Source organism: Aplidium turbinatum, chromosome 4 (assembly GCF_918807975.1).
Source record: "Aplidium turbinatum chromosome 4, kaAplTurb1.1, whole genome shotgun sequence".
NCBI classification, from domain to species: domain Eukaryota; kingdom Metazoa; phylum Chordata; class Ascidiacea; order Aplousobranchia; family Polyclinidae; genus Aplidium; species Aplidium turbinatum.
Window position 1 is genome coordinate 8751760 of NC_137475.1, and position 27981 is coordinate 8779740.

At 34.6% G+C, this 27981-nt stretch overlaps 1 protein-coding gene across 3 annotated transcripts; it reads right to left on the reverse strand.

Annotated features, from left to right (window-relative positions):
* Positions 1-27624, reverse strand: LOC145768655 (organic cation transporter protein-like). Of its 3 annotated transcripts, XM_082580211.1 has the most exons (15): positions 17952-18009; positions 16248-16396; positions 15486-15602; positions 11843-11969; positions 11624-11727; positions 9518-9672; positions 8392-8516; positions 7920-8105; positions 6937-7034; positions 6405-6487; positions 5648-5797; positions 4843-4951; positions 2862-2980; positions 1448-1568; positions 1-762 (listed from the first exon to the last, which is right to left on the reverse strand). In XM_082580211.1, the coding sequence occupies exons 1-15, from the start codon at positions 17952-17954 to the stop codon at positions 684-686; spliced, it is 1725 nt and encodes a 574-aa protein (XP_082436337.1). In that variant the 5' UTR covers positions 17955-18009; the 3' UTR covers positions 1-683. The 3 variants fall into 3 exon arrangements, with proteins under 3 accessions (XP_082436337.1, XP_082436339.1, XP_082436338.1); XM_082580213.1 differs by lacking the exons at positions 16248-16396; positions 17952-18009 and adding an exon at positions 27415-27624; XM_082580212.1 differs by lacking the exons at positions 16248-16396; positions 17952-18009 and adding an exon at positions 19591-19833.
* Between the last annotated feature and the right edge of the window lie 357 nt (positions 27625-27981).

A 27981-nucleotide genomic window follows, 5' to 3' on the forward strand; every position in this document is an offset into this window, starting at 1 on the left:
GCATTTTTTTTAAGAGCAAGGTTGAAAACCGCTGATCCAGTTGATTGCCTTTGCATATACTGTACATTGTAGGCTACAATAATTAATAGAACGCTCCACTAAAGAATACCAGAAAAACGTGTTGCGTCACTTTTGTAATTTCAAAATCACTTAGAATTCATGAGCATGATTTATCGGTTCACAAAAATCCTAAAACAGGAAAAGTTTAAGAAACAAGTCTACTGTTTACATTAGGGGCTATGTTGTCATCAAAACGTATAAGTTGTCATCAAAACTGGAAAACAATAAAGGTCTTGGGAACAAAGGTGTTGAGTGAAAACTGAATTATTCACAAAGAATTTAATTTAAAGCAAAATGAAATACTTCAAAGCATTTTGCTGCAAACAGCCTTGCTGTATTATCATTTTTAAAGGATTAGCATGTCCAGCATCTATTTTTTTCTAACATCAAATTCTACTTCACTGCTCTTTACGTAAGAATTGCCGATAACATGTAGGCTAATCACTGCTTGTCTATTATTACAAGCCGAAAGAGCAGCCTAATATAATGACAGTAAAAAATTTAAACTATATGGTATTGCGCAGTGCAAACAGTGGTTACTAAAAACAATAATAGGCTACTCATGTTAGGCTGATCTTTCTCTACCGACTATGGATCATAAAGTTACTTTTGTAAAAGTAAAATTAAAGTTTAGTAAAATCTTTTGTGTAAGCGGGGTTGTTGTACTCGTATGACTCTTTGGATTCAGATCCAACATCAAACCTGGAAATAAATTAACAACATTGTCATCTCTGTATGAAAAATCGCTTATAAAAATAAATAAATTTACTATTTTTCGAATTATATTATATATTATAATATTATTTATAGGATTAGTATTATTCCAGAGATATTTTACTAATTTTCATATTGCAAAATAGAAAATACTTGACGTAGCAGTAATTACAGAGTTTTTTAGTCGGACAAATATCTTTGCAACTTGTTTTGCTTGAATATTTATGGCAGCTTTTTGTGATAAATTTATGCAAAGCATCTTGTGTAGTGCTGCTTTACAAACGGGGTACCTAAAGATGGTATTGTCAGATGTCCGTTTTTGGTTTAATATTAGTATTATCATGTTACGATATTATTAATGAATTATTAATATTCTAGAGATAAATTTCAACAATTGCAAATTATGTGCTCAATGCCAGCAGAGCAAAAACGCTTACTGTGAAAAGTTAGTTAGATTTTAAGTTGGTTTTTACTGTAAGTATTATTATTTATAAATGTTATATTACCATATTATCATACCGTATTACTATTAAGTTTATTTTATATATAAGTTATTCAAAAGTGCCTTATATCGTTGTCTTTTTTTTTCTTTTTTTTTCAGGTTTGATTTTGTAACAGTTTGACTGGGAGCGAAAAACAAATTATAATTATCTGGATTAAAGTTTATACTCACTTCTCGTCGTAATCCACCGCCTTTCCTTTAGAGTAAAACTCTTCTGCCTCTTCAATGGTTTCCATCATCACGTGACCGTTTGTTTCCGGAAAAGTAAGAGATAGCACTCCAGCGACAACACCTTTGCAAAATATACGTGATCAATATGTCGTGAATTTTTTAACCTTATCAATGAAAACATCAGCAGTCTTCTAGATCATTCGACGTTGGTAAAGGGATGCAATAAAAGTCCGTTGACATAATAATTTAAAATAATCAAGCAAACTTTCAACTCAGGCCTAATGCTTTGCTAAGAATGTTTTTTCTTCTTCGCGCAACGTTTTCTCGCGGTTGACGCCATTTTGAAGCTAGCTGTGCTTACATGCTGAGTTTTACAATGAAATTCATGTCTTGTTTTTGCCACAATTTGTCACAGCTAAGTAACTGCTATCAATGCAGGGATTGTCAAACCTTTGTTTATATAGGCGAAAATAACTGAAGGATTGATAAGCGAGGGGCCTCATGTTCTTTCTAGATATTGTTTTAAAGTCAGAACAAAAGCTTTACCCTTATTTATTTAAAATCAACAAATCGTTATGTTGTCTCAATTAAGCGGCTATAGATTACCTAACTTTGAGACACGACCATAAGTTAAGAATAGGTGGCCAAAAAACAAGCGCAATTAAAACTTTAACCAAATAAGTTTTGATCTTTCTTGCGCGTGATGTACCAATTACATTAATTCATTTATTGCATTCTACAAATTCTTATGGTTCATCCATTTTGCCACGCAAATAAAAGTACCACCGGCGAGCCTGATCAATTAACGTGGCAAGCCTGACTCGACTCATGACTGTAGTTTGAGGTTTGGTGATAAAAAGCGGGATACAATAATGCTATACAACAAACAAATTTACAATCCTTGAATAGCATTTAGCTTATCCTACAGTGAACTAAACTAAGGGTTCTTAACCTGGGGTAAATTTACTTTGGAGAGAAATTTTATCCACCAAAAGGGTACAACTATTAAAAAGGAAATGGTAGAGTAGGCCTACATGATAAATTTCGCAAACCTGGTCAGAAAAAAAACCTCCAAAAACTGAAGTGGTTAAATTTATCTTTAGACAACCGGCAAAGGGCAAACAAAAGTAGGCTACAACGTTTGAGAAACTCTGAACTAGACCCACAAGACACGTTCACAGATCTTTTTGATCTTTACATTGGAATAGCCCTATGTTATTTAAAAGAACAACTTCTCGTAAACAATGCACTTATGGCACTTTTATATGTGCATTGTTTATCTCATCACGTTTTTTACAAAAAAACATCTCAATTTGTTTAGAGAAAATATTTGAAAAATTAAAAGATATTGAGATACTCTCACTCTATCGTGTATGAAACGTTTTGTTATATAAACAAATGTACGAGAACTTACTGAATACGCCGAAGATGACGCTAGGAAGCCATGGCACTGCATCTTGTGCCGATATAACATATGGAGCTAAAATTCCTCCAACTCTTGCAGCCACTGATCCCATTCCAACGCCATTGCTCCTGGTTTGTGGAAAAATACATATCAAAATTTCTACGCCAACTAACGGTATTATCTTACAAACTTTAATATATTGCCTAATTAAACATGAAATATTTCACTCTATCCTGATGTAAAATATTTATCACGTCACATTGCAAGTCGGTTAGCTGGTTGTTGCTGCAATATTTGGAAAATTAAAATCTAATCTGGCCCCAATGGTGAACTTGGTTGCGTTTGGCTAATGATTGATGATCTTATAATAACATCATTTATGTGGTGTCCAATGACAAAGTAGTTGCAGATGCAACACAATAGAAAATCGTAAGCAGCAAGACACCATAGCCTGTAGTCAAGTCAGCTGCTTTCGTTATCTCATGCCACTAAAGTCTTATGAAGATATATAGAATAGGCGAATGCTCTCGAATGGTATTGGACTGACGTCTTTTCAGGCGTTGTGTTGGCGCTCTCTTCACTCAGCCACGCTGCATGGCAACGAGTCGGGGGTAGGCTTCTGCTGCTATAGACACCACAGAGATAGCCTAACCTTACAATAATCCAATTTCTTCCACGAATTCTACGCTACACGTAGCCTATACTGTATACGTGGTGTAATGCAGTATGCATTATACTTTTTTGAAGTTTCTCAACTGGAAGCATTTAAATTGTCTGCAATGGAAAAGTATCTGCATTTTTGTGGCTTCTTCTATGCCGTTAACCTACTTTTTCTTTTGCAACTTTGTTCTACTTATACCAACAAATCGACAAAACCAACACCAACACACACCTACACTCAGCAAACAATAGAGAATCTTGGAAACTTTTCATGCAAGAGGCTGTCAATGCTTGGAATCAAGTGTGACAATAAAAAAAGAAGATGTCTGAAATGATTTTGACTGAAACACAACTTTATAAAAAGCTAAAATAAATTGTGGTGGACTTATTTTGCCATGACATACCTATGCAATTTCTTGTACGTAGATTTTTTGGAGCAAATAGTAATCCATCAATATTTAACATTAGCATTAACAAAATTGTATTTTAACATAAACAAGCAATAGATTAACAAATTGTGGTAAACACTTAATGTCTAACAAACGCAATTGATACAAGTAGAGGCATTCAATAATGATTTTTTGTTTGAACTTTATTGTCATTGTTTTTGACAGTGTTACTTGTTTTGTGATCTGTATTGCGCAAATTTAATAGGAAGTCGGTTTATCAATTTTTTCGTTTTTTAAAATAAAACTGAAAGATTCATTGAACGTAAAAAACATGTTTCAGTAGAAAAGTAAAAATATCTAATATTTATCACCTTTTGTAATCTTATAAAAACTTTTATGATGTTATCACAGGAAAGCATTTTGTACTAAATCACTTTTTGTAAAAAAATATTTCATGACGAACTGACTGACGAAACGTCAGTAATAAAAGCTAGATATCATAATTAACCCCAAGGGGTAACCTAGTAGCCTGTAGTCACCACCAGAAGAACGCAAGTCACTTTATTTAAAATATTCCATGTTGTTTTACCGCCAATCAAAGTTGTGAATATCTCTATTATTCCCCAACAGAATTTTTGTATTCTTTTTCACAGCAATAGCATTATTTTGCAGTTTCCGTGGTTATTCGGTCTCAGTTTGAAGAGAAAAAAAGCTTTTTAAAAAATTTAATGTTATTGCAAGCTATAATAGGGTTCTTGATATGACTTGACTAAGAAGCCAAGACATTGGTGTCTTTAATTCAGAAGAGTGAACTCTATCTACTGCATCAACGGTTCAGTGAAGTTGGGGGAAGGGAGCTGTTGAAGCTCTCCCGCAATAAGCACAAAAAATTGAAATTTTATGTAATCATTGACGTTAAATGACGTTGTTAAACTACAAACCTGATCACTGTTGGATACAATTCAGAAGTGAGATTATAGATGACGGCAAATGAGCCTGATATTCCAAATTTAGCAGCAAAAGCAAAAACAAGACCAACGGTTATCAAAGCTAAATAACAAAAACAGTAATGCATATTTAGAAATAAAAAAATGCTTACCAAGATTTGATAAAATCTGCCCGTAAACCTGTTTGGTTGATTATTATAAAATTATGCTGCAATACTCATCCTCGGACTAAGAAATTGTTTTAAAAATTCAATTCTTGACAGTTAGACATAACTTATGCATGCAAAACGTTTTTATGGTTGACAGTTGCAGAGTTTGGCGCAGTTGAACCGTTGTTTTTGGAGCAAACTTATATTTATCAAAACAGACAGCTGTCGAAGTCCTATTTCGACTGTATAGGCCTAAACTTCACCCTACCCCGCTTAAAAGCACAGAAGAATATAGTTAGATTAGCTTTTAAATCAAGCAAGGCATGTTTAGCAAGCAAATCTTCTAAATTAAATTATTTTTAAATTTATGTGTTTTAAGTTCCTAAACATAAAGCTCTGATCTAGATCACCATTGACAGAGTTTGACAGAGACCAGAGACGTTGAAATGCTTATTGGCAAATTCAATATAGGCTAACGACTGGAGCTCCTTTAAGCTTTGTAGTCTACAATTCGTCAACAGAACGTTTGTATCGAAAATGTTGCGCATAAATCCCTTCAGCTACAGTGCTTGCTTGCTCGACAAATATTTCGGCACCATGTTGATGAGAATTTTTTACCAATAATCGAAACAATCGATTGCTGTACTCACTTTGACTGGTGCCAGCATATACGTTGACAACAACGCTTGCAAGAAGCCCGACACCAGCTAGAAGGAGCAAAAAAGTCAAAAGAATCCTTCTTCCAATGCGATCCATTACCAAGATGCAAAAAATGTAAGATGCTATTTCAAACACTCCATCTGTAATAAAAAGTAGCTGAAAAACTGCATTCTTCAAGTTTTATTTAACTTGTATCAATTTGTAAAAGTATAAACCAGGGGGGTATAGACTAAACAATACACTACTTTTGTATAATCAATCTGTATGCTTGCTTCAAGACAGCAACTAAATCACCTATGCTATGACAATTTTCTATATACTTTGTATTTATAAATTGTAGACTTGTAATAAAATGTTTCCAAAAAAAAACTTTAAGTAGTGTTGCTGTGATTTTTATCACACTCGGGTTTATCATTGGAAAACAATTTGCACTACAGTAAGTAGACAAAAGGAGTTAAGAAGCCTTTGTAAGTTGTTAAATCCATATTTTTCAGAACGTCATGAATAAGTTTTACCACCACAGTCCAGTCATACAATCAATTGTATTCATTGAATTGCGGTCGTTTTATAATATCCAATTGCTGCATCAAATATGGATTTATCAGGTAATTGACAACCATTAGATAGCAATTGATAGATATTGCATAATTTTTCCATCTTTAAAAAGCAACGAGTTATCCCGTTTCTTTTCGAGTTATTTGGTTGGTGCTAAACTCACTTTCTTAACATTATTCGATATAAACTCACTCAATGTATTGTTGAGGAATAAATCTCCAGCCAAGGAACCAGCATTCAATGAAATTCCATAATAAACAAAACTATTCGCAAACCTTTGAAAGAAAACTCAAATGAAATCGTAACACACTATACCGTATGTTATTGTTTTAATATTATATTTCTGATTTCATATCATAAATTCAACTTGCTGATTTAGGCTAAAGAATATTTTCAGAAGATATGTGGGTGTTGAATGGTTGAATACGCAGCCTTAACACATTTGTATAAAATTTACTGCTGATATCAACAACAGCTTGCAGCTAAAGTTGCCAAGTAATTGTTACGTTTTACACTGTCGTACATTCACTAATTGCCGAAAACTGAAACGTTATTGCGTTAACTCAGGCATATGCAATGAGGCTTCAGCTGTGTGTTCAATAATTTGTATATTTTATATCCATCAAGGTGATATTCAAGTCACACCAATATGTCGTAATGGAGTGTATTTAAGGCCATTTTACTATTTATACAGTTACGTATGTAACTTGTTCGTTTCACTTACCAATTGAACATCACTTTTAAAGTAATAATCGCAGTTGCCTTGCTTTTAAAGAGATCGATTGAGCTATACTTTCTTCCATCTTCTTGCATAGCTTCAGCCTGAATAAAAAAAAGACTGTGTAAAAAACATTCTTCAGGTCATCCAATGTCACTTATGTTATAAACCGATTTAGTGCCACTTCGTTAGTTTTGAAGAACTGTTTATTATAGAAGACAAAAGCATTGTAAACATGTCTGTTTTTGAGGTGCAACCAAATATTGATGGTCTGTACACTTCCGTGGAGTAAACACAGCCATAATTTCTTGAAATTTTAAAAGCTCAAAAAAATTTAAACTACTCTGGAAATTCAGATTATTTTGTTTGGCAGTCTTAACATAATTTCTCTTGAGGTTGATGACACGGTCGCTGTTTTATTGAAATCACCTTATTTTGTTAAAAAGTTATGCATGTTTTCTGTAAGTATAATGGAATAGTTCCGGTAAAAAAAACCTTGGATGTTGAAACTTTTCATACTTTTTGTTACTATAACCATGAATCTAATCCTTGGTTTTTCTTTAGTTGGTAAAAATTAATCATCAACATGAAAATATTAATCTTTAAAGTAAACAATAAAAATAACGTACAACTTTTTAGTATACTTTTGACTTAACACCCTTTCTCTCAGGAAAGTGGAAATTTTGTAATGGATAATTTGATTTTAAAAAAAATGCTTTAAAACAAATCTGAAATAGACGTAAGCGCAATATACAAAAAAAAACTCCAACAAAAAGTTTTTTTTTTCAATTTCAAAGAGGGCACTTGGAAAGATTCCAGGTATTTAAGCCTATACAGGACAGTAATAAAAATACAGTATTTAAGTCTATACAGGACAGGACTCCGAAAAGTATGCTACGCCTCTCTCAACACCACTGGAGACACTAGGCAAGTATATACAGCACACAAACTAAAAAAAACAAATGCGTTCTGATAATGTTTATACGTACCTCTTCTCCAGCCTTTTTAGCCGCAATCCATGTTTCTTCTGAGATCTTTGTCCGATTGATGCGAGCCATGAAGTTTGTTACCTTCCTCCCTTGTTTCTCCTTATTCTTCGCAAAGAGCCACCGCGGAGATTCAGGGATAATTATTGTAAACACCCAAAAAGGAATACTCAACAAAGACGCGACCAGCTAAAACAACACATTTTCTATTAAAACGGGGTTAAAACCCATTGCATTGAAAGCATATTGTAAGTTTGAAGCTTTATTTATAATGTTTAGCCACCAATGCTCACTTCTGGCTTAAATACTGGCCAGCTGAGTTGCAAAAAAATTACTAGATGAAAAAGTTGTGAAACCGATCTATAAAATTACTGTCTTACAAAAATTGAAAATTGGATATAAAAACCTTTTTGAAAAATATAAAAATTTTACATACGGTACTTGAAATTACAAATTAAAATGCCACTTTTTTTACCATCATATCATGCCAATTCCTCCAGTTGTAAGCTATTCCACCCAAAATCATAAACCCTAATGAAAAAGCCATTTGATACCCTATTCCAAACATGGTCCTCCATTCTTTTCCAACAATCTCCATGACTTTATAAAACAAAAAACGATTAGTAGTTATTTTATAATAATCAGTTGAAAAATGTAAAAGGAGCAGAAAGGCTGTGCAAGAAAAAAATTCTCGTATTTTGGTCACGTGATGAGAAGCAGACCATAATCTATCTGAGGTGTTCTCACCTTCGCTTTACTTATAATATTTTCAAAGTACATTTTACTTCATAGCCTATCTCTTTTTACACCGAGATTTTATCAATTTAATTGTTAATTAAGTAGGCTATTCGGATGAGCACTTGAGCAGTGTTTACTTCAAAATATTACTTTATTTTGTTAGTTTTTATGGGACATAAAAAAACTTTTTACTCCCTTAATCCACTTTTGAAAAACTATGTACGCTCAACATCGATGTTAGGTGATAGGTGAATAAAGTGTGATTGAGTAAGCAAAGCAAGAGAGAAAATTTAAAAAGAAAAGGATTTAAAATTACAAGTCGACAAACTTTGTACGAACTAAATATGTGTGGCCCCATAGACGGAGGTGGGCCTCCAGCTGGGAGTTTTGGAAGCAGCAAAGAGTGAACTTGCATGATTTAGGCTATTCATTATCGAGCTTCTGCTGCATTTTTTTTTTTTTTTTTTTTTAAACAGTCAAAAACAGTAAAAAGACTAAAATAAGTGAGCCCCTAAGCATCTGTGAGCCCCCGTCTGGGGGATACGGGAGTGGTTAACACGGCCCTGATCGTATTTGTTTAATATTGGTTATGTTGCATTTGTTTAGAATTTACAATAAAACGAAATAGTTTTTCTTTCAAAATGAAATAAAAGAATATTTTGTATAAATTAGACAAAATATTTCAAATTTTAGAAATTAAAGTCCTTCCGAAATATTTTTGTGGTACACAATTCTAGAGTGCAATAAAAGATTTGATAATGTAATTGCAACGCAACATAGAAATCTATGTAAAAGTGCATCTATCATCTTTACGGTATCAATATGTCTAAATGTACACCAACTCCATTTTTATTAGTACTTACTATAGACATATGTGCCAATCGTCGAACCATATCCAAAAGCAGCAATTAAAACTCTCATAATGATGTAAAGTTCAACTGAATGAACAAATGATAGACCAAACATGCATCCCAAGCATCCAGTAAATGTGACGAGACAGCAAAGCTTTCGGCCTAGCCTATGAGAGCAAGATCTTTTATGCTTCATGAAATGTATTCTTTGATAGGCTAAACCATGAAAGAGCAATTCTATGATACTTACCTTCCGCTGCCACCACTCTGCGGTAAGCCAATTTAGGTTTTAAATATTCAAAAAAAAAACATCATAGTGATGTTTCTTTGTATTATCCAGGGTTGGGATATGCTTAGGGGTCATGATTTCATGTCAAACAAACTAATGTCCTGTCCAAGAGTTAGTGATGCGCTCAACATAGCTGCTCTTCTAAGTGTGCGCAGATGCACTCACCACCGCACCACGCAGCTGACGTTGCAGAAAGCAACAGGAAATCTATCAGTTTTACTTAGCATTATTATAGTAATATGTAATGAAATTTAAAAATAGTTGCAGAGTCGGAAGACAATCGAAGACTCTAAATGTGTACACTTAAATCAGACAAATGATTTTGCCTTTTTAGAGAACCTACATAAACATAAAAACAAAATACTCCTAAAAAACTTGTTAACCTGGAGTACTATTCGAAGTTAAGTTTGGTCAGTTTGTATCAGTTTGGAACAATACAAAACAAGGTTTTACTGTAGGCCTACAGTATAAAAGTAGTTGAAAATAACATAAAAATCTTAAAAAAAAATCCAAGACCCTTTAAGACAACAGACTTTTCTAAAACAAAAATTGTTTTGAAAATTTCTCAAAGTATTTTTGTTGCACACTTGCAGACTTGCATGGTTAGTAATGATGCAAAGAACTTGATCAATGCCACTTACTTTAAATTTTGCATTTGAAAATTGTCGTTTCGAGTTATAAACGAAACAAAGTTTCTTTTATTTCGAAACGGAACAAAAACAAATGTATTTGAAAAAAATGAAAGCAAGACAATATATTTCGTGACACAATTGAACGTAAATTTTGTTTCGCTTATACTACAGTACTGCAGTAGTATTTCCAATTATTAGTTTCGAACGCCTTAAATAACTTTTTTAACTTTGAGATATTTCGAGAACCATGTAGCCTAAAAAAGAACGACAAGACCAGAGGGTATCGCACTGAATTGATGAAAACAAGTTTATTTCAGAGGTTTCACCATACAAGTAAATACTGTATAATGTACTTTGTCAGCACATATCTATTCATTACCTAAAGGCTCGTCAGTACATACATATTTATTCCTTGTAACTCCGTCAGTACATATCAGTATATATTTATTGCCTTTTATACCTACAGAGGATTACATTAAATACTGTAGTAGTTGACTTTTGGCTTGGCACGACAAGCACAAGTCTAAACATGTTGTGATCATATAAATCAGTACAAGTGTTTTGCAAACAATTGACAAGAAAATCTTACGTGATTGATACGCAAACATGCAGCCATATATCAAGTGTTTAGGAGAACGTTACCCCTGAATTGACGTTTTCGATTTGTTTGTTTACTGTGTTGGTGGCGAGGTATAAGTTGTACACAATGAACATATTTTGATAATGCCACCAATTCACTTTTTAAAGAAAATTCCAGTTGATTTTTCTACCTGAACCGCTTAATTTATGCACTGTCATGACAATAAGTTATAAAACTTAAAAATCAAACTAATTCAAACTGCAGTATACTTTGGGTAAGCTTAAGTATATTGACAAACATTCAACGCATAAAAACTCTTATTGTGAGTCAAGAATGCTTTTGCGCAAATGCGTGATTGTTGGAATGGGTGACGTCAGTTGTTTAATTTTAAACGTTAAAGTGAACTAACAACGCAATTAAAATCCATGTCAATAGAAAACAATTTTTACAGGAGTTTTTTTTATTATTGGAAAATAAGGATAGTTCAACTCAGACAAAAGTGGAAAACAATGGGTGAATACTTGAACTACATTTGAAATAAACAAATTATTTTGTTGCACAGCAAGTGTTAATTATAAACATACATTGAAGTTTAAAAAACACTAACAGCAACTTACAAGTCAGCAAAGTTTCCAAACACCAACGAACCAATCATCACCCCAGCATAGAAAAGGGAAGTTGACAATGTATTGAGATACTTGTTGGAACAGACCAAATCAAACTAAAGTAACAACATTTCAGCATGGTCAAAAGCAAGTTGTAACAAATTGAAAACAAAAAGTTCGAATCGAGATTTTTGAACAGTTGACACTATGTTTCACTGAGGATACTCTTACCTCGGTTACTATAGTCTCTGTGAAAGTCGATCGGTCGTAGTAATATCCATTATCACAAGGTATTAGTGGAGCAGATTTGTTCACACAACTCAAGTTTCCATCACATGTGTTCAAATCATACCCGTACCTGCAAATAAAAAAGGGTTACGGTTAAATTGCATGTGTTAAACGTAGAAAATGACAAAACAGCTTGTTTTAGTCTCACAAGTAGGCTCCTTGAAAGTACAGTAACGTCGGACGGATTAGTTTATTGCACTAATCACAGAACTCCTTTATTTACCTGGGTGAGACAAGTTAGTTACACTCAGTGTTGGGCGCGATAACTCATTTTTCAGTTAAGCGATAACGATAATCAATAAACGAAAAATGCCTAAAGCGATAACGATAAACGATAAATCAAAAAAAAGTTAAGCGATAACGATAAACGATAAATTATCGCCGATAATGTCCGATAACGACAATTTTTTTTTTCTTGATCAGCGCTGCCCCATCCCATGCAGCACGAACTGTTTTCATAAACATGCCGAAAAATCGAACATAATATACTGCAAAGGGACAAAACTTTTTGTAAGTTATGCATGAATAGAATCGCAACAGCGGCAGTGGGTATCGAATCTTCAACCTCTTGATCCAGAATCAAACCACTGAGGTAACCGCCGTGCTTATAATTATACTTTCAGATACCAGTTGGATGCTTTTATCAATTGAGTTACACTGCCGCTTACGTGCAGTAGGCAAAATAATTAAATTAAATGAAAATACCACAAAAAATTCCATACTTTGTATTTTGCTTTCTGCTTAAAGGGCTGTTTACAGCAAAGTCAGCAATAATTGAAAAAATTCCCAAAAACGCAAAATGCTTGAAAATTTATCAGTAATCTTAAGCGTTATTGGTAGTAAAACTGTGCATACTGTGAAATCCATCAAGCTTGTCAAATCAGTCGTGTTTGTTTAAGAACAATAACATAATTATCGTAATTTACTGATAATTTCAGATATTTTTTTTTGTTTTCTTTGTGAACACCATCATTAAAGCAATGGCAGAACGCTGAGTTGTTGAGATAAGAATTACAATGTAGGCACTGTATTAGTGGGAATAAAATTATTTGATTGAAATAGGCTATGGTGCATAGGTAGGCTACAGTAAATGAGAAAGGTTATACAGTATTTAGCATAATTTTACCACGCAACTCGATCCGCCTATTGTCATGCAAAAACAACTACAAGATGCAAAAAACGTGATGTCGGTCTGCATGTTAAATGCTTCAAGCAATATCATATTCCGCAATGACTTCTTTCAGTGATGTTGTGTTACTTTGCTAATTTTCATCTTCATATTTTTTGAACTTTCATTTCAATAAAATGCTCGATAACAATAATGACATGACAAGATATGAACAAGACATTTCCCATTTATCACTTTGAACGATAAGTAAAATGTAATAACGCTTAAGTATTACGCACAAGAAGCTTGTGAAATTTGATAACGGATTTGCCTAGCGTCTTATATATAGGACGGCTTTTTTCTCAAAAAGTACAAACACAATTAAGAAAAAAATTATTGTGATATGTTTTTTAGGTCATAATTATGCTATATTTAAATTTTCCGAAAATTTTTTTAAGTACTTTCACTTTCGGCACAAATGGGTTAACTTTTTAAGTTAAATGGCACTTATGCATTCGGTTATTATTTTTGGATTAAAGTTATATCGCCAAGCTAGAAAAAAATCGATCTTACAGTCTATAACCGATCTTGTGTTGTTATTGTGTGTGAATTTTGTCTTTTAATTTGAGTTTGTGACGTAACCGCACGTCTCAAGGCAAGTTCTTGCAATTTTAGTTAATCTACTCATCTAAAGGTTTAATGCGCTTAAAACAGTAAGGTTCATGTTTTGACGAGAGAGATTTTATTTTTTTACGACAATTACTAAAAACTAACACTTTTCAACGAAAAAAGAAAACACAAGAATAAAATAGTTGATCGTGAGGGGACGCGAAAGATCATGTTTCCGATGTAAAAGCGGCTTCGTATTGCAACACTTTCACAAACCACTTGCCAATTTCTTTCGCTTTGCTTCAAAGGAAGTTGTGCCGCCTGTGCGCTTACATTTTAATTGTAAAATTCACTCGCGATTGCTCATTGCAGCAAAACAACAAGCGACTTGTTGCATGCATTTCATTGCATTGCAATTTGCAACTCTAAAATTTATTGTGTTGTCAGGGCCGTCGCTGCAGGGGGGCGTGCCCCCTCCCCTGATAACGACCTGTGCACACACACTTCAGGCACTGAAGAAGAACTGGTTTTAATTTTAGTTTCATTAACTAGGTGGCTAGTAAAAATATTACTTTTCATGATCTTTCCACTTGTGTGTTGATCCAAAATAAAATTTATCTGCGATTAATTATCGGCGATAATCAAATATTGCCTTTGGCGATAACGATAAACGATAACTGAAAAAATAATTGAGCGATAACGATAAGCGATAAAAATTTATCGGCGATAATTATCGCCGATGAATTATCGCCGATAATGCCCATCACTGGTTACACTGACGCAATAATTGTATTATCAAGACAAATAATAGTGGACAGTTTTAATGCAAACGATTAATTATTTTCAACCGTCTTCGTCAATTGCTCTTGAACCGACTTTTAAGTGATGCTCATTCAGCGAATTTCATGTTTGTTTTACTCAAACAATTCTTCAGAAATAAACTGTCCAAGTCATAAGTTCCAAATAACGTGTAGCTACTTAGACCATCGGATCATGAATGCTGTAACCAATTATGTTAGTATAGGTATTATTTAATTAAATGTTTACATTTACCTGTGTTTACAAAGTAACCTACGACTCTATTATAAATAAAGTTAAGGGTACATTTATGTAGCGAAACAAATGTCCAAAGACGAAATCAGTTATTTAGTGTAATGACTAGGGCGATTTTTTTGTAACATAAAAAACTCAAAAAGGTGACTTTAATTTTGCGAAAAAGTAACTTTATTCAACAAAAACAAAAAAGCGAAAAAAATAGCAGCAATTCAACATAAAAAAGCATCTAAATTAGTTTCAATTTGTGCTCAAATTATATTTACTCATTCCAATTACACATATGTGATGTTTTACATTCTCTGGCAGGAAGGTTCTGTCAATCAAACACTTTAGCTGTTGCAGGGAAAACAAGCGGTTTAAAATAGTTAACACAATTTATTTCATCGAAAAAACTTCTTTACGAGTTTTCGGGAATACACGCGATACGAACAAGCATGGGCTCGTGCAAACCTAAAATCCGTAGCCTACCATATTAGAAGATATATTAAAAATTTTGGCATTACATAGAAATATAATGTAAACTCATCTCTCCAGTAGCAATGAAAGATAAATAGGGGAATTAGGCAAAAAGTATGCAAAATAAAGTGACCTAGCAAATGAAAAGTAACCTAAAAACACAAAAATTGATTTTTGGTAACTTTATAACTTCTTAAATATTGACCCCACTACCATGAAATTTTGTTTCTACATTTCTTTTGTTAATTGGTAAAACTAAAAAAAGTAACTTTAGTTACAAAAAATTGCCCTAGTAATGACTTATTATAAAGAAAATTAAATATTCAATTTAAGGGCATTAAAGTAAACTTTTCCGACCTGTTGCATTCGTCATATGTTCCAGTTGCAGGATCAAATGGAGTTGTTAAGTTGTAAATGTCAGCTTGTGTAAGGTTTGGATATGCTGTTGCATTGTCAAATGGAGGTATATTGCATCTGAAAACAATGGATAGTTAAAAATAATACATCAAGAACACTCGAACAACAAATGCGCTCTAGCACGCACACTCGCACAGTGGTTCTCAAAGTTTTTCAAACATTTTGCATGGCAACTCTGGAATTTTGGAATAATTTGCAGCCCTTAAAAAAATATATATATAGGAAATAACGCTATGAGAAAAAATCTAAAATGCCAATGGAAAAAAAACACAATACAAACAGATAGTAAGTGAAAAATAAAACATTAAAAGAGAGAGTCAATGAAAGGAAAGCAAAACCTAACCAATGCAATGGCAAGTCTAATGGGATGGGTGCACTTGTTGTGGTGCAATTAATTACAGTGTTTGCATCTCGTAAACTAAAAGAAAATCCAATTCCAGTATTCAGCCTCATCATCTTTCTCAAAAAAGCGCTTAACACGCTTATTTTTTTATTGATGAAGTGATGGCCATCTTCGTAAAATAGTGGAATAGACCAGCAAAGACTTAGTCGTTGGCCGTGGCATAATTAAGCGTGAAGAGTAATGTGGACGTCGCTATAACAACGACATGCAAAACAGGTTAAAAAAACAAACGCAAAATACTGGCAGCACAACCACGTTTAGGCGTTCCTATTATTTCCAATGGCTTGCAGCCAAGTTACCTCTTAGCTAGTCTGTAATCGGATAAACACTCAAGAGCATGCCGCTGTGTCTTTGGCAGGACATTTAAAAGACATGCCTGTGGACAGGAAAATTGGCTTCCTTGCCTTCCCGTCCACTTAATCCAAATCTTCAACCACCGGGCGTAAACCTGGATACGACATGATAAGCTTCAATATAATCACATCATCAAGAACCAAACTCATTTGTTACATAATAACTGCTTACAATAATCTTGGTGACCCTGATGAAAAAGCTGCATGCACTTTCAAACTTGCATGTGTAGCTCTGCCGTGATTTTGGTAAACCTAATATCCGACATTTTGCCAAAATGGCTTTTTTGCATTTTTCTACGTTTAAAGACTTCATGCATCTCCTGACAAAAATTTGTGCCCCAATGTAGTATGGTTTTCGAGATAATTGCTGTGTACAACCTAACATATTCTAATCTGTGCAAGAATAATTTTCTGAAATCTAACATATTCATCTACTCCAATCACGTAGCAGGATATCGTCACGTGACAGCCATAATTTCAGCAGCAATTGCAGCAAGCCACTTCACCACATCTTATTCTTACATCTCTTGAGTTGCATGAAGCGGATTTAAAAGCGTTTGATATGGTTTGATACAGGGATATCTGGTTTGATAAAGTAGATTGGGCTAAAATGTTGTTAAGGACTAAGTAAGTTTAATTGTGTAGGCTAGCCTAAAAATGTCAATCCGAACACTAGCTTTTCTTTTCATTAATGGCCGTATCATTTACGTCTCGCCGATCAGTTTGATTTTTCGTAGCCTACTGGTGTACTGATGGCTTAGTTGAGTTTACGGTACGCTAAATAACTTAGCTTGCATACGATTATTAAGATTTTAACGCAGAGGCCTGGGAGTACGCTACTCAGTGTGTTTGGTCATTTTTAATCAACCGTACCAGATGCTGTGTAGCCAATGTAGTACGGTAGCCTTAAATGAAGGCATGGTTATTAAGTAGGCTACTAGCAACTGATTTTAAATCGGCGATAGCTTTTAACCTAGCAGGCTTTTGTGATATCAGCAAAGTCATCTAGAGATTACAGTGATGAAATGATACACAGTTTTGGCAGAAATCCAGAGGCTTACCGGTAGGCTACTTTAGGTTTGATTTAGGCTTACAAAGCCAACATAGTGTGGTCAAAGCCAACATTTAGCTTATATGAGGCTTTATCATACAAAAACATAACATTAAATAAGCCAATAAGGCGGTTAAAGTGAACATCGAGAGTATATATTAGGTTTTATCATACAAACCTAATGCTTTTTTTATAACTAGTTTTCTGGCAAAACCAAATATACGCCATGTTTTAATAAACAAACAAAAACCTGGCTCAAATTTCATTCTTAAAAATTTTGTTTGGTTGTCCGTTCCAGCCTTACAAAAGTCAACTTCGAGTGTTTTACCTTGGTAATTTTACAGCTATAAACACAAAAAGTCGTTTATCTAGAAAACTTGAAAATGGCGGATATTAGGTTCTGCCAAATCACGGCAGAGCTAGTCATAACAATACTAAATATCGAAGCAAAATCACTAAACAGTACCAAGAGCTTTTCTTTTGCGAACAACCATAAAACAACAAAATTGGGCTATTGAAGAAATCGTTTTAAGAATTATCTCATCTACGCCCTGTATGAAAGACATCTTTATGAGCTTGTAAGGTTATTTTTCTCATACCATAAGTTTTCATGTGATTCCAATCATTCATTTCTCGCAAACCACAATCTCGCAAAACCTTCTCTCGCGATGTTACAGATCTCTGTGATTCTAATTTTGACCTTCAAAGAGTCTGGAGTAAACGTTGGGATGAGACTGTAAGATCAGAGAAGACGAGAGTATCTCCAGGCATCTCACTCCCACCAGGATCAGAGTTACCCCGCAAAGATTGGGTAAAGTTCAATTGTCTTCGTACTGGAGTGGGACGTTTTAATTATAGTATGTTTCAGTGGGGTCTTGCCGAATCGTCAGCCTGTGTGTGTGAATCAGCCTCCCAAACCGCACAAAAAATCACTCATCACTGCCTGAGTTACGGACCTCAAAATTGAAATTCTAACCACACAGCGCTTGATAGCTACACAGCCCAATGGCTGCAGTGCCTGGATGAAATAACGTGACTGCTACTACTTCACACGCAAGAAGAAGAAGATGTGATTCCTAAATTTGTTCGGTAGGTTACCTGACAAAAGTTAAAAATAATTCTCTAAGTTTAATTAAAGTAACTTGCGTTCTTCTGGTGACTATAGGCTACTATACTTAGTCTCTAAACTTAGTTGCAGTACAAGCACATCGAGTTATAAAAAGCATCTATTCTCATTTTTTAATCCTAAATGAAATAGGGTAACAGCATCTAAATGTTTGTAGCCTATATCTTCTTTGTGTATCAAGCCTGCTCAAGGCGTAGGCGTTCATGCAACGTTCTTTCCATTTGTCTGATGTGTGTTGTCCAATTGCAACGTCACTGTAGATATGTATTTGTATTCAATACTTTTGCAACAAAATCATAAATCAACCAAGCCGTGCATGTCAAGTTATTGATTACAAAAACATATCTAGTGACCCTACAATTGGACTAAACCTGCTTGACAATAAGGAATGAGCATTAACTTTAAGCTTGAAATGTTATCGGTCGTTGTTTCACCTGCAGCACTAAACTTTAGAAGCAATATTCATTAAAGCTCTTGATCCATACTTATGCCGTCCAAAAAAATTAGTTTATATCTTACAACTCCTTGGTTAACCAAAATTTATTTTTATCGTTTTTCATTCTTTTCCTATCTATTAAAAACCTTGTCATCACATTTAGGTTACTGGTAAGTTTATTCCGACGACAATTTCTTGAAGACAGTCAAACGTAAAGTGCTGCAGCTTTGAGCAATTAAAAATGAACTTCCTCCTCACCACTTCAAAAACTGTATTCCATGCTTAAAAAGTTTAATTTTATATGTTCTACACTAAAACATTTTTTTGTTCAATATTTTGTTTCAATTTATGTCTTAGAAATGCCTCGGTATGAAATTTCGTAATCGCAGGTTTCCAGCAGACAGCAACTTTGTCTGGTCCAGATTTTTACTAGATCGGGTGCGGATCTAACCAGATCTTGAGCAGATAAAGTGGCTGTCTGCGTTCATACTTAAAAAATCTACGATAGAATTGAAAATTCTGTTAGAGACTCATTATTATACTAGGATAGATTAATCTGTTAGTTAAACTTTTAATTTGTTCATGTGAGCACAGAGCTCGAAAACATGGTTTCACAACAGAGGAGGCCGACATAAGCGCTGTAATAGCCTACCACTATTTAGAAATGAAGTCTTACCTTGCAGTAGGAGTCGCTGCTATAAAGACAGTAGCCAAATTGTTAATGCCACCTACTATGTTGAAGTAACATAGCATGGAAACTAAAATAACTTGAGCTGCACCAATCGCCCCTAATTCAGACAAAACAACATCGAACTGCAACATCTTCTTGAGTTTCTGTGGGACTCGATTCTGGATAAAACTACTTTGCTTAATTGTGGTACAAGGGTATGCAAATCAATTTTTACTTAGCCAATTTGACTTATTACTGTTGCACGTAATAATCAAAGTCCGCTAGACCTATAGGCTACAACTAGGCCTACTTGAACTACATCAAACATGGAAGAAATAAATAAAATTTGCAGCGCAAGCGGTATGCAAATCAATTTTTACTTAGCCAATTTGGCTTATTACTGCTGCACGTAATAATCAAAGTTCACTAGAGCTCGACAACTACGCGAATTAAATCGAACAAGAAAAAAAAAGAAAAAAAATTTACGACATAAATACATGCATTCGTAGCCATGGTAGGTCGATTAGAATAACAAATCTCTGTTGATCTTGCAGTTAAACAAAGCAAACAGACCCCAATGTCGTATAAAATAATTTGATCATGTAGTTTCTTACAGTTTAACTGCTTTGGCAAAAATCACAACTCACTATTTACAAATAAAGAGATTATGTGCATAGACTGTCCTAAAGCTTGCATAAGGCGAGTGGACGTTTTTACTCGAGTGAATGCCCTTCTCGATTAGTATCTCTGGCTAAGAGCACTTTTCGACAAAAATAATCGACAGTTTATTTTATGATCATTTCGTACTATCGCCCTGTGGTCTGTGGAGATTTAGTGAACGGCAAGACAAGGAAGTTGTGAAGAAAGGGGCGTTCTTCCCGGCTATCAGCACAAGGCTGAGCACTCACTAGTACAGCGAGCAGTTGCGATTCGCTAACCATAACGGTGTAGCTTCCACGCTAGCCATTCAGACCATCCAATCAACAATATGTTTTTCGGCAGCCGATTTGTAGCAAGAATTGACAGCGATAGACACGTGTTTCGCCCATGAGGCTGGGCTCATCAGTATCGCACCGTATTCTAGCCACAAATTTATTCGACCACCGCTTTACCAGTCAGTTTAGCGGTGGTCGAATAAATTTGTGGCTAGAATACGGTGCGATACTGATGAGCCCAGCCTCATGGGCGAAACACGTGTCTATCGCTGTCAATTCTTGCTACAAATCGGCTGCCGAGAAACACAAGGAAGTTCCGTTATGTGTTCACCTTATCAAGCATGCCATTGTGTGCTGTTGGCGCATAGCCGATCGATGAAAGCCTTCGTGCGGCACTCCAAAGAGAGCCGGTTTGACACCGCTTAAGAGCATTGAGCTTTGTCTATGGCAGGACACTTATATTCCGTCCACTTAATATAAATCTTCAAAAATATCATGATGTTTTCTTTTTTTTTGGCTGCTGCGCCTGGATGTAACAACGTGATCTGCGGCGGCTTCAAACGCAAGAAGAAGATCTTTGTCTTGACACGATTTAGATAAAGGAAAAGTGTTGCGAGTGCTTCCTGCGATTCGAAATGATAATAGTTCTTTTTATCTGTTATTACTATTGTTACTTGCCTTGTTGGTGTTTAGGCTCATCTCTTTCAATGCAACTCCAGAAAATGCTTAGTGATTTACATTATGAAACAGTTTAATAATCTATATGGGACACCATCAACTCAATCCAACCAGGAACCAGCAGAAAATTAAATTTAGAAATAAAGTCTTACCTTGTATTACGCTTTGCTGCGATGAATATAGTAGCCAATGCATTGAAACCAGCTACAATATGATAGTAGCATAGCATCAAGGTATATATGATTTGAACTAGACCAACTTCTCCTAATTCAGGTAAAACGACATCAAACTGCAACATGCTTTATGTTTTCTGACCTTTTTGTGGAATGAACAAGCTATTTTGTTGAGGTTTTGCTATTTTTTTGTGCTTGTAATTGCATAAGAACAAACCAATAAAACGATGGCTCAAAGGCAGCTTTTATCACTCTACCTTCTACAAGCTTAAACTGTCTGTTAATCGCCGTATACAGAATTGCATACATTAGATTATGAGAACAAAAAAAACATTAGATCTAATTTCGCAATTGTAAAAAGTCAATGACTAAAGCGACTCAAGCGAGTCTAATAATCACAATAGATGTTAAATGGTACTTACTGCAGTAGGTCTAACGACTTTGCAGTGATGCAAATTCATCAGCAAACATAGCTACACAAAAGGCGATTCGATGAGCTTCCTAATGTATAGAGATAAAAATCACCGCCTAAGCTAAAGGCACTGTCAAATGAATGACACTATTTTATTTATAAGCGCGTGGAACTATGAAGACATAAGTTACTCTTCAAGCAAATTATGTGGTCTCATGCTCATTAACAAATCAATTGATAAAACGTGTGCTTTCTGAGTGTTTGATTACCGTACTTCAACATATTTGCAACCATTACAATAAAGTTTTCTAAATAGTCTAATAACGTATGAACTAATATGCTGTAGTTTTGATCTCAGCTTCTAAATAAGAATCTTGGAAAAATCTTATTGCAACTGTCATTACAAAGCTTGTTGGCCAGTTTGAACGCATCCTTTTTGCACTGGCGCTGTTGTAAAGAATACAACAGTTAGGCTACATTGACTTCATCTAAGCCAGCACAGTAATTGATAAGTCTGACCAGCGAAACCTCAACATCACACATAAGAATTAAAAATAGAAATCCACACACGCCGCGGAACAGATCAAATGAAGTGTTGTAGATAAGGAAAATACAAAAAGCTATTAATTAGATCACGCAGAGTAGAAACGAGCCACAAGCATATCGTTACCTGTTTAGCGATCGATTGTTATGTTTTATATGCAGAGCTTGGAAGATTTTTTAAAATGTATGTAGCCTATATTGTATAGCCTATGTTCCACTTCCCTAATGCTTTAAATCCACAAATTCTCCCAAATCTCTTTTCCCAAATCTCTCAATCATCTAAACTCCCAATCCGCCAAATCTTCTAAAATTCTAATCCTCCAATTGCCCAATTCTAACCACCAAACTTTCCTAAACCTCAGATGCCCTAATTTGACAAATCTCCCAATGGTCTGAAATTTTCTACAATAGACCAAAATCTAAATTTTTAAAACATTCCAACGTTCCAATACCTCAAATTTCCTTTTCAATGAATGTCTGTCTTACGAAATGTAGTTTCACGTGCTGTCGGTTCATATACAATTCATATGTTAGTTTATTTATGAAAATTTATTCGTAGTGTACCGGTTTGTAGCAGAAACTTCAAACAACTTTGTCCTGGCAATCACAACACATCTTTAAATGGTCTTTTTATCGATGTTAATTTTGAGAAAAACAAGATTAGTCTGATTTTTACAAAAAAACAACGGTCTTGACTCTTGAGTACATGCAACTGTCTGTTACAAACGGCGTACGTGGTAGGTGGCATTACGAACAGGTTACAACTTTTCGGTGTACCATGGCAATTTGTGGTGTACCATCAAGCCACGCATTCATCTAGTCTAAAGAAAAGGTGCTACAAATATCAGATCTTACTTTGTATCAAGGTTTGCCGCAATGAATATAGTAGCCAAAGCGTTGAAACCAGCTACAATGTTAAAGTAGCTTAGCATCAAATAAAATATGATCTGAACTAGACCAACTACTCCTAATTCAGCTAATACGACATCGAACTGCAACATGTTTTCTACTTCCTAGCTTATTTCATGGATTTTAAAGAGACTGTCTCTTAGGTTTTACTATTTTTTAATGCTAATCAATATAAATATAAGTTAATATATTATACAAAAAATCTAACAAACGACAATTACATGTGCAATAAATTGTATCAACTACATTGTAGTTATTATTCACATAAAAACCGTAATAGCCTGTTTCACCCTAATTGAGATTATTGGAAAGTTAAGTGCACTTCTGCCTTGTACATTACATTTTATGTTGGTGAACCAAGTTCCGAGTTTGTGCCAAGACATTGTTTAAAACTGCACTGAAGAATTTTCAATAAATTTGCAACGGTTTTAGTTAATCTACAGCAGCTTAGGTTATCACATGAACGCAGTACGCTGATAGGCTTGGACCAAAGTAAACGTAAAATCTAACTGCTTAACTATGAAGAGTCGACGTCTAAATTCACAGTGGTTAAGCTAATAATAATCACAATGAATATCAAGTGTTATTGCAATGGGTCTATTTGCTTTGCATCAATGAAAGCAGTAAGGGTAAGCAAAGCTTCATTCAAAGCAGTTATAAAACTTTGCTTGTGGTGATAGAAGTCAAAAAGCATTGCTTTAAAAAAGTGTAGGCTATTCACAAGTAAAGGTCTTCATGAAAGCATACAGTTCTGAAAAGCTCTCCGGTCAAAGCTGTGATTCTTAAAATCATGAGCAACTAGTAGCGTAGCAACAAAGTAACAGTTCCACTGGTGCAACAGTCATTGACCGGACACCCATTCGACCTAACGGAAGTTACTCCTAACGGAACTGCTTCCTCTCAAACCAATAATTTAATTCCCTTCTTTCTTGTGTAACGCCGCGATATGTTAACTTGTCGTTGTTTAATTTGGTTCTATTCTGTTGTGCTTTATAGTGAAAGCCACATGCATGCACAACAACACATGCACACGAAAACCTTTTTAATAAATATCGAGTCAAGGAGTATGATTGTGCTATTGGTGGTGCCAAAGCCTTGGGAACCAGAGTAATAAAATTGCTTTCAAACAATTGAACTTTTTCTATTGAAATCAAGCATGTGATAGTCGAATTGAGAATTGACCTTTCTCTGTGATCAGAAAAACGGAATTTTGCATCCCGTTATGGCAATGTTCTTACTGAAGACTCTCTTTAATCTCAATCTACTACTAATAATTACCAAACAAATAAATTGATACATTGTCACTCCAACATATTTTCAACCTTAACGTAGCTGCTTCCAACTAACAATATGTTAGAATTTGATATAATCGTGATCTTCTTTTTTACATAAGAATTGAAATTCATCCTAAACCTTATTGTTGCTGTCATAAGGAAACGTGCCGAACAACGGGTTGGTGTAATTTTTTCATTGGCCGCATTATTAGGTTATTAAACACTAGACCGTATTTAAAATAAATTTAAATTGTAGCTTACATGTACAATAGCTGCACACAAAGTGAAAATTAAATGCCTAATTAACCCATTTTTATTTAATAAAAAATAATATCTAAAAAGACATTTTACTGCAAACAGAGTCCAATGTTTCGATCTTAATGATCTTTTCAGTGCAGTGAAATGAAAGTAGAGAGATGTCTTGAAGTTTCGGATGAGATGATGGTTTTTAAAGAGTCCTGATTAATAAGCCAATAAGAATTGATTTAATGTTTAATTTCGGACTTCAGCGAAAGGTAATTTTCCTGCCTATTGGAAAGTGTAATTGAATGAATGCACGACTAGGGTCAAAATAACTCCAATACTTTTCAAATGGTACAACAACTGTATTTAGTATTTTAAAAGAATATACTTGTCTGTGATATGGTTTCCTGCACCGTTTGATGACGAGTTCAATGCGTTTACTGGCTTGACGTTACTGGCTGGCATGGGAAAAAGATTGGACGTTCCGTGCTGGAATACTTTTGGGATCCAAACACCCATGTATAGAGCTATCATGTCCGTTATAGAACACGAAGATATTCAAACACTATTTGTTGATAAACTAATCAATGCGTAACGTAGACTGATCCATGGTAGCGTTTGTTACGGACAATCTCTGTACATATCAAACGTCACATAAAACCGTTGTCTACTGAACCTGACGTCTTACGTCATATGGACTATTGCTAGAAATAAGCAAAGATTGCATCACCTTTGTCACACCTGTGAAACATTACATCATCGTTAAATCTTGAATTACGAGATATGGTGTAAGCCAAATTTAACAGGTGCTTGAATAGCTTCATAATGCTTATCATTATTACGTCACAGAAGATGGTTACGTGCGTTTGGAATATTGCAATCTATTCTCTCTTTCTTAAAACTGCTGCTTGAAAAGTTGGTCGCATATTAAAACGGTTTTGTTTGTACTTACCAACTAGACAAAATTTCCGTCTTTATCTAAGTAATTTGTATTGTAGTGACAAGTTTTAGTGGGTACGGTGTTGCCCCCATTCTTCGACAGCCTTGAGGCTATTTTTACTGAAATAAAATTCTTGAATAGACGTTTTCAGAAGAGTGTTTCTTTTGGTCATTGCATGCAGACGAACGGATCCGGGAAATTTATGTTACAAATTTACCACGAAGAGATTGTGGTTTACCGTTGTAACCAGCGTTCAGGTATGAGAGTTGTAAATGACTGGGTGTAAAACCACGTCGACCTGCTATATTGTAAATCAAGTAGGCTACAAGCCAGTTCTTCAAAACGGAAAATATTAGATGAAAATATGTCACATTTTTTCCGTATGCAAAACAACAAAAATATGCGATGCAACCGCTCTCACTGTCATGAAGGAGTTTGTTTTGAACATAGTGTAACCCTGGTCATGTTTCATATTATGTGAAAGAAGTGCAAAATATACAAACGCATTGGATGCCTGATTGCCTGCGTATACTGTGTAGTCTCTGGTTGTTGTTTTACACTTAAATATAGCCTACCAACCCAGCATAGCAAATTTTGTGTTATCATTTGAATTTTTTTCAACCATAAACAGATGAAACCAAGCAACCACACGGCATTTAACATAATATACTGAACATAAACTATAAACTACGAACGTTTTCGGCCATACACACGTTAGTCCTTTTCAAGTAACGAAAAAATATTAACTGATTTTACATCTACATTGAAATAAATAACTGATCTACACAATGAATTGAAAACGAAATGCATAAGAACGAAACGGCAAAGCAGAGGAGAAAGGCACATCACATGGCGGTTAATCTCTCGCGGAATATCATTAAGTTTTAATATTTTTCAGGCATAGGTGGCACGAAAACACTGTGTAAGCCCGCAAATGATACTCGAATAGACATTTTGTATCATTATTGCAGTTTATATCGTAGGCAACGTAGCTTCAGCTCTGTTGAGTTGATAAGAACTCAAATTTCTTTGTTGTATTCAGACTAATCCGTAATTGATTAAAACTGGCTTCAGCTTTTTTTGTAACTTTTGGGCTAGTTTATCGTTAAAATATGAGTTTTTGTTGTGCTGCATGATGAAAAATAGCATTTCAGCTGCCAATTAAAAAAAAATGTTTGGTAAGCCATGACTTTGAAAGCATTCCCCAATCCCCATTGCCAGTAGCTTTTTTATCCAAAATTTGTTATAACATTTAACTTTGTTATAATTTATAACTTACAACTTTGTTAAAAGGCCCTAACGGAAATATTGTGAATATCACAACTATTGGCTTTGTTGTGGGTCTACACTTTTTGATGAAACCGTAAAAGTACAATGATTCTACGAATAATAACATCATTTGCTTTGAATGGCGTCACAAGCCCCATCAATTACAATCATGTTGTCAGGCGTGCAATAAATGTTGAATTTGTTTATTATTGAAAAATAATAATATTGGCGTAAGCACAACTTCGGTAGGCTATTTTTTTTATAAAGTTTTCATGTGGTACCGTACTTAAAATAATTTTTGCCGTCTTTCTATACCATTTCTCAATTAATGTTGCTCACAATAATAGTACGTTTCCAATGCTTGATCAACAAAATTTGGTAAGAGGCATCTTTTGTCGGAGTGCAGTAGGCTATTAGACTTAGCTGAAGCAATTATGTTTCAAAAAAGTCTTACCTGAAATCGGCTGTTGGTGCGATGAACACGGTGGCCAGGAAATTGTATCCAGCTGATAAATTGTACAAGCATAAAATCAGCACCAACACAACCTGAGAGACACCTATCTCACCAAGGTCTGATAAAATTACATCAAACTGCAACATCGTTCAGTGACATTTACATATAGTTAGCACGTACGGTAGATCAAGATTATTTTTCAAAATAAAACTGAAGTGCTACCTTGAACAGGCCCTGGTTGAAGTAATGATTACACAAACTAAAACATCGCTATGTCACTGTTCAAATTATTATCATTTATTTGATTCAATACAACATCGTTTTGTAGTACAAAAGTAAGTATTTGTACAAGTGAATCGGCATTGTTTCGCGTTTGCTCAAGCACTTGCAGTTTTGAAAAGTCGGAGCAATGCAAACAGTGACGAGTTTAATGAAAGGGTGTTGACAAAGTGTTGTAATTCGTTCGTATTTTTCAGGTTAATGGGTCGACTGCAGTTAAATGTTGCAAGAAACAGCTTCCTTTGGACAGATCCTTGACAGGTTTTACAACAATTCCTAACGTTGTGC